This window comes from Apium graveolens, chromosome 11, assembly GCF_009905375.1.
Source record: "Apium graveolens cultivar Ventura chromosome 11, ASM990537v1, whole genome shotgun sequence".
In the NCBI taxonomy this organism is placed as follows: domain Eukaryota; kingdom Viridiplantae; phylum Streptophyta; class Magnoliopsida; order Apiales; family Apiaceae; genus Apium; species Apium graveolens.
In genome coordinates, this window is record NC_133657.1 from 76,085,052 (window position 1) to 76,097,933 (window position 12,882).

Sequence of the window (12,882 nt, forward strand, 5' to 3'; positions counted from 1 at the left end):
AAATCGTGATTATTTTTTTAAATTTCACGAAAATAATTTAATTTTAATAAACCAATTTTATTTCTAACATGAATTGACATTGTTAATTTCTAAATATTGTTGAATTAGCTATATTATTTTAATTGTTTTAAAATAAACTTAGAGGTCCTATATAGAAGTTTTAAATAAAGTTACTTCTAAAAATTAAAATTAAAACATTAAATAAATTGTTTATTCTTCAATTTTTTTTAACAATTTAGTGAAACAGACTCTAATTTACAAAATTCAATATTGTTTTTGGTAATATAATGATGTTGGGCTGGGTGCGCCTATATAAACCACTCGATACATACATCTTCCCCTGACGGATCTCTCTCTCTCTCTCTCACCACAACTTTTAACAAAACAAACCCTAGAAATTAACAATGGACTCAAAATCGAAGAACGTTAATCCCCGATCAGGCGACGGTGCTAGTCCCGGGTTTGTGTCGTCTTCTCTTCTTGCTCTTATATTTCGTCGTTTTGGTATATATATTCTCGTATCTAATAGTTTGTATCTATCTTTGCTGTTGCAGAAAAATCTTCATCGGAGGATTGCCCAAAGATACCCTCTACAGTTAGATCTCTCTCTCTCCCTCTCTCTCTCCCTCCCTCCCTCCCTCTCTCTCCCCCCCTCTCTCTCTCTCGCTTCCCCCCTTTTCATATGCATATGTAATTATGTAATTGTTTGTGTGTTGATATAAGTTGTAATTGTGTGTACAAAAATCATATTTTATGGTTTAGGGTTTTGTGGTGTTTATAATTTGTTAATTGATTAAGGGTTAAATAATTGTTTGGTGTGTGTATTCATGTGAAATAGTTGTATTTGTTGTAATTGTTTGGTGGAGTATTGAATTTTGTTTGTTATTTGTCACCATCGTTAACACCTTTTATTGATTAATTTTAAACTTTAATTGCTTGTATCAGGGGGACTGTAATAATTGTAAATAGAACTTGTGCTTTGTAATTTTATAGGGTAGGCAAATAGAATACAGAGCTTAAGTTGTTATTATGTGATAGTGTTTATGATGTCAAGGTGCTCTTCAGACCATATTTAACCATCTGTTTGCTAATTACCAGTGGGTTTGTGTCATTTTTGTATAGGTTATGTTATTTAATTCACTTGTTTGATTAAATTTCTGGTTGGTTGATGGGGTTTGATGTTTAAAATTTAGATGCATTTACGAAGCACTTTGGAAAGTATGGTGAAATTACTGATTCGGTGATAATGAAAGATCGTCATACTGGACTACCTAGGGGATTTGGTTTCATCACTTATGCTGATCCTTCAGTTGTAGATAAGGTTATTGAAGACGACCATGTCTTCAATGGTAAACAGGTTAGATGTCTTTAAAGGCATTGGGGTTGGGTATAGTTGGACCTGGTTTTTATTTTTTTTTGGGGTATTGTGAATTCATTATTCTACTCATGCATATAGGGCTTGAAATGTTTTCTTTTCTCATTCAGGTCGAGATCAAGAGAACCATTCCTAAAGGGGCTGGTCAGTCAAAGGATTTTAAGACAAAAAAGATCTTTGTTGGGGGTATCCCATCAACCGTCAGTGCAGGTATGCCTTGCAAATAGCTTGTATCTATTTTAATTTACAGACTCCCTTGCATTCAACTGATGCATTTTCTATCATTTTCAGACGAGCTTAAGGACTTTTTTTCGAAGTACGGCAATGTTGTTGAACACCAGATTATATGTGATCACGAGACCAACCGATCACGTGGATTTGGATTTGTAATATTTGACAGTGAAGAAGTTGTTGATGAAATGTTATCTAAAACCAATATGATTGATATGGCGGGTACCAAGGTGAGATTAGTTGAAAGGTCCCTTACAGATATTTTTGTAATTGTACATACGTTTCCTATGAAAATTGCATTACTTAATATGCAATACATGATCTTTTTTTTTCATATTGTTAATCATATTGATATTTGCTCTCATTCCTTAATAAAATATTATACTCTAGTATATTTTGGTGTTCTGGCTTAATGCTAGGATGAGGACGTTACTGGTGTAGATTTTTACCAAGGGGAGGCTCTTAAACTAGTTCCTATGCAGCAGAAATTAGGTTAACTAAACTCCTTTATTGTAGGTGGAGATCAAGAAAGCAGAACCAAAGAAAGCCTCAAACCAACTACCTACTCCTGCTTATGGTAGCAAGCCTAGGGCCCGCTCTTTCAGTGATGAGTTTGGTCGATTTAACAGCTCTTATGGGGGTTACGATAGTGGATATAGCGGCCCTGGCCCCTATAGGACTCCGGGTGGTCTTGGCAGGCTTAGTGGTTATGGGGGTTATGGTGGTGGAAGTAGTGAATATGGTGGCTATGGGGACTTTGGCAGCAGCGCCTTAGGAGGCTATCGAGGTGAATCTTCCCTTGGTTATTCTAGCCGCTTTGGAGCTTATGGTGGCGGATATAGTGGGGGTTATGGTGGCAGTGGTTTAGGAGGTTATGGCAGAGCTGAAGGCTTAGGTAGTTATGGCAGAGGCGAAGGCTTAGGTGGGTATGGCAGAGGTGAAGGCTATGGAAGTTATGGTGGTAGTGGATATGGTGGTGGTTATGACTCTGGTCCTGGTGCTAGTTATGGCGGAACAGGTGCACTTTATGGTAGGGGTGGCTATAGTGGCAGTAGTAGGTTCCATCCTTATGGAAGGTAGACAGCCTAGATGGTCCAGTTGCACTTGAGCTTTGTCGTAGGAGTTCAGCACATGCCTCTAATAGTTTCTTGCCTGCTAGGCTCTATCTCAACACTAGAAGACCAGCATTAAGAGACAAGGATATAGCCTTCTTATGTATTTTCTAAGATGAACCTTTTAGATTTTGGGTTTCGAATTGTGTCTCGTTTATTATAGAGTACTTTTGGCTTAGCATGTTATGTAGACTATATAATACCTATTATAGGCTTTTGGCTACTTCTGTAGTTTAAGATTTAGGTTAATATGCCTGTAATATGACATATTCTAGCAATGCATGTTTTAAGTATTATTTCGAGTTGGATTTTATTATTGTGATACTTAAGTTTACTTAAGCTAGGGAATTGCATCCTGCTCCGAAAGCCTAATTTTATTACTTGGAATTTGACACTGGTTCTGTGTATGTTTACGTTGTACAGGGTTGGGGCTAAGTAGAAGTTATAAAGTTGTATATGTTATTGATTTGAAATAGGAATTTTATTCTTCCAACATGTTTAATTTATTAGGAAGATTGACAATCGTGCTGGGTGTTTTTAAGTTTGATTAGACCTTGTTTAGTGAAAATGGGGAGTACTTGGTAAAAAAATACTTTTGAATATGAATACTCTAGATAAAAACTTCTGTATTTGATATCATAATTGAGCAGGTAGTGTGTGTTTTCACGGTTAACATACATATTTTTCGTACCGTAAGGACTAGTTTTTTAGTACTTCTAATGCATCTTGTATAGCACCGAGGAGCACAAATGCATACTAATCTGGAACGAAATGCATCTGCCATCCATTTTTCTGATATGCAGAGATTGTGGGTTCTCTTGTTTGGTATATGATACATGATTTAGAGATTGTGGTTTCTTTTGTGTTTTTTGATATAATGCAGAGATTGTGTGGCTTCTCTTGTTTGGTATATGATATATGATTTAGAGATTGTGGTTTACTTGTTTGGTATGGAGCACTCTAGTACATATTCAGAATATAAGTCGCGGCGCAAGAACTGTTCAACTTAAGCAAAGCAATTTCTTGCCTCTTGTCTGGTTTGCTGTTGAACCTAGGAAAATATATCATGTGTTTGTAATTTTGTTAGCAGTGTCTGGTTTTTATATATGCAGTGGTGCTTATGTACGCAAATCAGTATATGTATCGTGTGAGAAATCAACGGAGGTAACCAATCTGTACAAAAACATATGTACATATTTAAATCATTATTTTTGTAAAAGACATAAATGAAATAGTATAGTTGTAAATAAGTTAAAGATTATTTATTTAGAAAAAAAATAAAAGGATTGTCACGTGTAATATATAACTATATTAAGGAAAAATAATAAAACTTTAATATTTGTTAATTTCAAATTCTTAACAAAAAAATATCTAATAAATACAATATAAGTTAAAATAATAATAAAAAAACTAATACTTAAATATATAGCATCATTAAAAATTATTTTTATTATTATGGGTTAATATTTGAAAGTGCAATATCGTTGTCATGTCGGCGACTAGTTTGCGACTAGTCGACTAAGCGGTGATTGGATGTCGACTCAGCTAGCTGAATGTCATGTCGATATTTCGGTCGCCTGGTCGACTAAGCAGTCGACTAGTCGAGCAGCTCAATTTATATATTTTTTCTGCACTTTTTTTGCATGCTGCACTACTACATTACATCAGAGTTGTATGGACAATTGTTATTGATCAATTGTTATATATGTCACTTGATTGCAAGTACTTTTCTTTGTTGTACTAACAGTTGCAAGTACTTTTCTTTGTTACTTATTTGTTAACTCTTCTAGCTTTTTCATCATTTTCTCGAAGCGTCGGATTCTTAATTCCTTAAAATCTGAAATAAAATATTATGGAATGAGTTGGACCTTAGAACCTTTAACTTAGAAATCTAAAATACATAATAAATATATATGCGTGTGTGTAAATATATATATATATATATATTATATATTATATTTTTAATTTATAAAAATATATCTAGTCAACGACTAGTCAACTAATCGACTAGCGTGAGATCCGTCAACTCGCCTTGACTCATCGACGTGACAACGACTGCAATTATAATTTATATATATATATATAGTCAACTAGCGTGAGGTCCGTCAACCCGCCTCGACTCATCGACGTGACGACTGCAATTATAATTTATATATATATATATTACTAATATTCAAATTAAATTATTAAATTATAATACTAACTTAACAAACATAAATTTTAGATGCAAACGGGACGGAAAAATGTCAATATTTAAAAGACGATATTAATGATTATATCATTTTTGACCAATAATAATAAATTTTAAAATAATGTGACAATTACTCAAATCTTGCTGTTTATATATTACTAACAATAATTTTCTAACCAATCACGGCAAGTTATATTTGATGTATCAATATATAAATGAATGCCACATCTTATTATTTGGGGGTTAAATTGAAACACAATTATTGATTGTTGATGTTGTCCGGACAATGATCGTTAATAATTCTTTAAATTGTCATTTGTATGATCAACATATAGCCTGGCAGAATTTGTTGTCCTACTATTATTTTTTTCAAATTAATTAGTGATGATCACAAATGTATGCTTTTCTTTTGATAAAAAAATTAAATAATATGTATTATTATTATATAATTAGTGTAAGTCATTTAAAATGATACGTTTAGATGATTTGGTCGTTAGGGCTAATAAGGTCATTTAAAAATTAAAATTATATATGCACTTCACACAAGTTTGGTTCAAAGTACAGGAAAAAACAACTCATTTTTTTTAAAGTAGTTTGTCCAATGAACTTATATAATGAAGATGAAGATGAAGATATAGTTTGTTTAATTAAACACATTCTAATCATTTATAACATGTAATTATTTTAGATAAAAACCGTACATAAATATAAAAAGCTATAAAACTAAATGAATAAATAAGAAACAAATACATAAACAAAAAAACCTAAAAAATATAAAAGTAAATTACATTAATTATTGCCCGCAAGGGTTGACTCAGTTGGTTAAAAGAGGAAAACTAACCTCTTGGTTACAAGTTCGAATCCCACGGGAGGAGAATTTATGATTATGCCTCCTGAGCCAGAGCCTGTCGCTTAAATGCGGTTTACCTTGGTTCACGTGGTTTGCAGGCTATTACGTGAACCCATAGGGTTACCCAGTGCGCACCCGAAGGGTAGCGGCTGCGGTTTACCTACGATAAAAAAAATAAATAAATAAATTACATTAATTATTTAATACATCAAAGTTACAACAAATAAACATTCAAATTAAAAATTAAAAAATAAAAAAAAAACAAATTAAAAAAATCATAATAGTTGTGAAAACACTATAACAAAGTTTTATATTATTTACATACATACGCGTAATTAAAATTAAAAATAAATAAAAAATAATTTATAAAACATATTACATGACATGTTAAAATTTATCATATGTTCTTAATATTTATATTAAAATATTAATCACAAATCAAAATATATAACAAAATCATATAAAATATATATATTTAAATATACTGTTGTGCAAAACATGCATGTACTTTAACATGATTAAGTTAAAATTGACAAGCCCTAAGTAAGTTGTATGATAATCTAAATTTGCATTTTGTATTATAGCACTTAAGTCTATAATAAATAGGCTAGACTGGAGTATTTTTCTGTAAAACAGTCTCAAGCCTAAGAATAGACTCTGGAAGAAGATCATGCCTCAGAAACATTGTGAATAAGCTTGGAGTTGAATAAATATGTTAAAGGGAAAAATATTCTAAGTCAAGAAATCTACAAGTCACAGATTAAGTGTTATAGAGAAGTCATTCGAAAACTCCAGAATGACTTATCGAGAAGTCAAGAAAAGCTTATAGAAAAGTGTCAGAGATATCGACAAGCCAAATTGAAGATATGGAGATTGGAGATATCGACAAGTCATTTCTTTACTAGAGAACTTTGATATATCGAAAAGTCAAAATATCACTAGAGAACTCAGAGATATCGATAAGTTAATTCTACATGCAAAGAAATGGAGACCTCGATAAGTCAAGTTCATTCGAGGACTCACTCAAGAACTCAGAGACCTCGATAAGTCAAGATGATACTCGAGAACTCAGAGATCTCGACAAGTCAATTTCACATTTGAGAACTCAGATACTTCGATAAGTCATAACAACTATAGAGTAATAAGAGATCTCGATAAGCCATTATACTTAACGAGATATCTAGTTCTCTATATACCAAACTGGAGATCTCGAGGTAAAACTCAAAGTACAAAGTGCAGACCAGTTAAATATCGAAGATTATCAATCAACAAACAAATCAATCAATGATTTGAAAAGTCTACAAAAGCAGCTTGAAGAATACAAGATCAAAGGTCAAGATTAACTGATAAAGTTGAAGTCACAGACATGCACGATTTGCAAAGATACACTAATCCAGAAATAGAAAGTTTTAGTTAACTTAAAGTAGGGTTTAGTACATGTTATTGCATGTTGTGTAAAACTAGTGGTTACTGTTTTATAAAGTAAACACATGATGCTTTATTTCAGTTGTAACAAAATAGATCTAAATTCTTGTAACTCTCAAGAGAGAAGTTGAGTTCTTAACATATCAAGAACCCAAAATTTTGTAGCAAAATATTAGCTTGATTTTTATATAAGATTAAGTGAATTTTGAAGGATAGTGTGTTCATATACATATTTTATCATTTCTGTTAAAGCATATTATCTCTACAATACATATTACTTTGTTCACCATTCATAACAGTTCAAAAAGTCATTAAAATTGTCAAAAATACATTCACCCCCTCTGTGTTGTATTTATTACCTAAAAAGTGGTATCAGAGCAAATCTGAAAGCAAACAGATTAAAGATCTTGGAATAATGAATACACAGAAGCTGAGCAGTATCAAAATCCCCACATTTGACAGATCTAACTATACACCATGAAAAAAGAAAATGTTATTGTTCATCAGGATGGCCAATCCCTTATATATTCAGATCCTCAAGAATTGGCCTTTCATCCCATGGTAAGAGTTGAGGAATCTACAGATGGAGACACGGTCATTCCATCACATTATGCTCCTAAAGATCCTTCTGAATATAATGAAACTGAAAAAGAAAAGTCTCTCTGGATAGTGGTTTGCAGCTTATCTTAATAGAGTCACTTGACAATATAATGTACAACAACATTGTCAACTGTGACACAGCCAAACGGATCTGGGAGAAAATAGAGATTTTATGTGAAGAACAGAGGAGGTTAGGTCAAACCGAAGGAGGATTCGGGTTTCTCGGTATGAAGGGTTTATGGCTAAACCAAAAAAAGGAATTACTGAAGTTTTTGAAAGGTTTAATAAACTGATAAATGACTTGCAACTACATGATAAATATTATGAAGCTGAGGAGGTTAACCTAAAGTTTCTGCTAGCTCTTCCTGATCATCTTGAACAGAAGATATCAGCTATTAGAGAAGGAAGAGATTTAAGCAGAATAACTTTGGAAGTTCTATATGGAATCTTGAAAACTTATGAACTTGAAATGCTGCAAAGAAAGTCATTGAAAGCACACCATGGTCATATTGTTGGTGGATCAAGTGATTTGATTGTGAATGACAGAGAAGAAAGTGAAGATGAGCAAGATGATCAAGTTCCAGTTATTCAAGCTATGGAACAAAAGAACAAAGGACCTCGGAAGTAAGTTGTATTGGAACTAGAGGAAGATGAATATTATACCTTGGATGAGCTAGATGAAATGGATCAATCCATGGATTACTTGGATAGGAAATTCTCCGACATAAGGGTCAAGAAGCCAAGAAAGGCAAGGGACAATCTTCTAATAGTAATAATTGGAAACCAAAAGCTCAGTACAATTCAGTTAGCAAAGGTGGCTAAAAAACAGGATCTGTTGACAGATCAAAGATAAGGTGCTTCAACTGTGATGAGTTGGGTCACTTTACTACTGAATGCAGAAAGCCTAAAAAGGTGAATAAAGACAAGGCCTATCTTGAACCGGAAACAAAGTATGAAGCTCTCTTGAAGAAGCAATCTGGAAAGGCTTATATTGCAGAAGGAAAGAGTTGGGATGATACTGATGTTGGGATGATACTGATGTTGATGATGAGGATGAAGAGGTTGAAAACTATACATTCATGGCTTTTGAGCATGGATAAGCATCCACTTAAATCAAAGGTACCAACTCTAAACAATATTGATTTAAATGCTAGTCAATGTAAGGTGATTGTGAAAAAGATGAGTGTAGAGATGTTTCATATACACACTAGCTTGGTAGCAGCTACTGAGAAAGTCAGTAGGCTAACAAAAGCAAATGAAAAGTTTGAGAGTGAGAAGCAAAAGATGGATTTACTACTTGTGGAGCTTGAGTCAATCAAGCAAGAAAATGAGTATTTGGAAAACAAGCTGAAGTGTGCAAATGAGATTGAAAATGTGTTAAGAGAAAAGATTGAGAAGACAGAGGTGAAGCTAAAATCATTCAGAAATACATCTGAGTTGGTTGGTCAGTATCATGAGAAGAACAAGTCATGTGCTAACATAGCCATTGCTCTTGATTATGATGTTTTGAACAACAACAAGAAAGCCGTAGATGATAAATGAAAAATAACAGAAAATGAAGATGTTCCAGCTATGCTGAGAAAGGTTGGATCACCTATGTTTAAAGCATGTGAAGTAGATTTCAGTGAAGAAGAGTTGATCATAAAGCAAAAAATTGCTGATGAAGACAATGAGAAGAAAAATACAGAAACAACTCCAATTTATAAAGCTGAAAAGAAGCCCATGGTCAACCAAAATTCCAAGAAACTTGTCAAGGAAAAGAAAACTGAAGATGCAAGAAAGAAGAAGAAGAATAAAAATGGAAAGATTGAGATAAACAAGAGCAATAATTTTGCTTATGTTGCAGATGCTCCAAGAAAACAATGTCAGAAATGTGGCTCTGTGAATCATCTAACCCGTCTTTGAAAAAAGGTTGTTAGTAAGCCAGAAGTAGGAGCATCCAAGTACAATGAAGCAAAAACTGAAGATCCTTACTCATTCCGTGACAAGTTTGATTACATACCTTACAATATGAAAGTAATGACAAGTTGCCACAAGCTGAGATTTGATCTTAAGGAAATCAATTTTGAGTCTTCAGCTAAAAAGGACACTGCACATTTTTGTATGAACTCTATTCTTTCTGGATCATCAAACTCTACCTCTATCAAATCTGTTAACAAGAAGAAAGTACCCAACACTGCTTGGGTTGCTAAACACACTTAAACTCATTGTGTGCAGGGAAAAAAGAAGAAAGTCATATGGATTATAGACAGTGGATGCTCAAGACATATGATAGGTAATATGGCCATGCTATCACAGTTTGAGGGGAAGGTTGGCTCATTAGTGATTTTTGGAGACAACAAGAAAGGCTTCACAATGGGATATGGTAAATTAATTTCTGGAAATATTGTCATTGATGATGTAGCACTGGTAGTTAGTCTTGAAGTGAATCTTCTCAGTGTCATCCAATTTGCAGACAAAGGTTTCAAGGATTTATTTAACAAAGAAGAATGCACTTTTATCAGTAAGAAAACTGGTGAAGTTGCTCTAAAAGGAGCAAGGAAAGGAAGCTTGTTTGTTGCAGACTTGGACTCAACAAATGAGGATGGAATTTGTTGCTTCTACACCAAGGCATCTATAGAGCAAAGCAAGTTATGGCATAAGAAACTCTCACATCTAAACTACAAGGCAATCAACACTCTGGTCAAGTAAGAGTTGGTGAGAGACATGCCAAAATTAGAGTTTGCTCAAATTGAAGTTTGTGAAGCCTGTCAGAAAGAAAAAATGAAAAGATCAAGTCACAAGTCAAAAACTGCGAATTCCATAAGTGCACCATTACAACTTATTCACATGGACTTGTTTGGGCCAGTAAATGTCTTATCAATTTCAAGAAACAAATATGTACTTGTGATGGTGGATGACTACTCAAGATACACATGGGTAGAATTTATGCATTCTAAAGATGAGACTCCACACATCATAATTGAGCGCATAAAGAAGATAGAGAAACAGGCTGAAGATCAAAACTGTGTGAAGATATTGAGAAGTGATAATGTAACAGAATTCAGAAATGCAATATTGAGTAAATTCTGCAAAAACATGCATTGTTCAAGAGTTCTCTGCTGCTAGAATACCACAACAAAATGGGATAGTTGAGAGAAAGAACAAAATATTAGTAGAAGCTGCAATAACAATGCTGCAAGATGCCAATCTGCCAACTAGTTTTTGGGAAGAAGCTGTTAATACTGCATGCTACACTCAAAACAAATATCTCATTAACAAGATTCATCACAAATCACCTTACTCAATCATGTCTAAGAGAAATCCTACTGTAAAGCATCTTCATGTGTTTGGAAGCAAGTGTTACATTTTAAAAGACAACTCTGAATATGTGGGAAAATTTGACTCAAAGGTTTTTGAAGCAATTTTTATGGGATATTCATTGGAGAGAACTGCCTACAAGATCTATGTAATTGATCAAAAGAAAATTACGGAGAGCACATATGTGATTTTTGATGATGACAAGTATCCAGGCTCAGAATGCCTTGATGAAAATGAAGCTGAAGCCCTTGCATTTGAAAATCTCAACACTGATAGTGATTCTGATGAAGAAGCTGAAGTCATTGTACAACAGATGATGAATGAAGAGACTACTGAACAGGAAAATCATGGAAATAGAAGCTCATCTCAAACACCTGAATTTGATAGCACAAACTCAGGGGGAGAAAGAGAAGAAGGATCTACTAGTCATACCAATAAGGAAAGAAAATGATGAAGGCACCAGTCAACAAACTCACACCAGAAAATGGGATAGGAGTCACAATCAAAATACAATAATTGGCGATCCCAATACTGGTGTAAGGACTAGAAATGCAATTGCTAATGAGTGCCTACATGCATGCGTTCTATCTCAAGTATAGCCTAAGAAAACTGAAGAAGCTCTTATGGATCCTAATTGGATATCTGACATGCAAGAAGACCTTAATCAGTTTGAAAGAAATAAAGTTTGGGAGTTAGTTGCTGCACCTAAGAATAGAAGTATAATTGGAACAAAATGGGTGTTCAGGAACAAGATGGATGAAAATGATATAGTTACCGGAAACATGGCAAGGTTGGTTGCAAAAGGCTACTCACAGGAAGAAGGAATTGATTATGATGAAACTTTTGCTCCGGTTGCAAGACTTGAAGCAATAAGGATTTTTCTAGAATTTGCTGCACATTCAAACTTCAAAGTGTATCAAATGGATGTCAAGAGTGCCTTTCTAATTGGTGAGTTAGAAGAAGAAGTTTATGTGCAACAGCCACCTGGCTTTGAAGATCCAAAATTTCCAGATTTTGTGTACAAGCTACTCAAGGCTCTATATGGACTAAAGCAGGCACCTAGAGCTTGGTATGACACACTGACAGATTTTCTACTTAAACATGGTTTCACTAGAGGAACAATAGACAAGACACTCTTCTATAAGCTACATGGTGGTTATATGATCCTAGTTCAGATTTATGTGGATGATATCATTTTTTGTTATATTAATGAGAAGCACTGTCAAAGATTCTCTAAGCTTATGCAGAGTGAATATGAAATGAGTATGATGGGTGACTTAAGTTACTTTCTTGGACTTCAAGTCAGTCAAAGAAATGATGGAATCTTCATCAGTCAGACTAAGTATGTTAAAGATTTATTGAAAAAGTTTGGCATGGTTGATTGTTCACCTCCATCTACACCTATGTCTACAGCAACAAAGTTGGATGAAGATAAAAAGGGCAAGAGTGTAGATATTACAAACTACAGAGGAATGATTGGATCATTGCTTTACTTAACTACAAGTAGACCAGACATCATGTTTGCTACATGCCTGTGTGCAAGATTTCAAGCCAATCCAAAAGAATCACATTTGATGGATGTGAAGAGGATTTTCAGATACTTGAAGGGGATTCTAAACTTGGGATTGTGGTATCCTAAGGGAACTGATTTTGAAGCTGTTGGATATACAGATGCAGATTTTGCTGGATGCAGGGTTGACAAAAAGAGTACTAATGGAAGCTGTCAGTTTCTTGGATAAAGACTTGTATCCTGGTATAGCAAGAAACAACAATTTGTGTCTACTTCTACAGCAGAGGT

At 33.9% G+C, this 12,882-nt stretch overlaps 1 protein-coding gene across 1 annotated transcript; it reads left to right on the plus strand.

Moving 5' to 3' along the window:
- Nucleotides 1-306: 306 nt before the first annotated feature.
- Nucleotides 307-3,020, plus strand: LOC141697465 (heterogeneous nuclear ribonucleoprotein 1). The gene is made up of 6 exons (XM_074501857.1): nucleotides 307-460; nucleotides 555-595; nucleotides 1,194-1,357; nucleotides 1,486-1,585; nucleotides 1,667-1,836; nucleotides 2,123-3,020. Exons 1-6 carry the CDS (start codon nucleotides 405-407, stop codon nucleotides 2,684-2,686), a joined length of 1,095 nt encoding a protein of 364 aa, XP_074357958.1. The 5' UTR covers nucleotides 307-404; the 3' UTR covers nucleotides 2,687-3,020.
- Nucleotides 3,021-12,882: the final 9,862 nt, after the last annotated feature.

Excerpts from the sequence above, each read along its gene's own strand:
- LOC141697465 (XM_074501857.1), top strand. The coding sequence starts at position 405 with ATGGACTCAAAATCGAAGAACGTTAATCCCCGATCAGGCGACGGTGCT. Across the intron at positions 596-1,193 it reads GCCCAAAGATACCCTCTACA|ATGCATTTACGAAGCACTTT; the intron begins GTTAGATCTCTC and ends TTTAAAATTTAG. Across the intron at positions 1,358-1,485 it reads ATGTCTTCAATGGTAAACAG|GTCGAGATCAAGAGAACCAT; the intron begins GTTAGATGTCTT and ends TTTCTCATTCAG.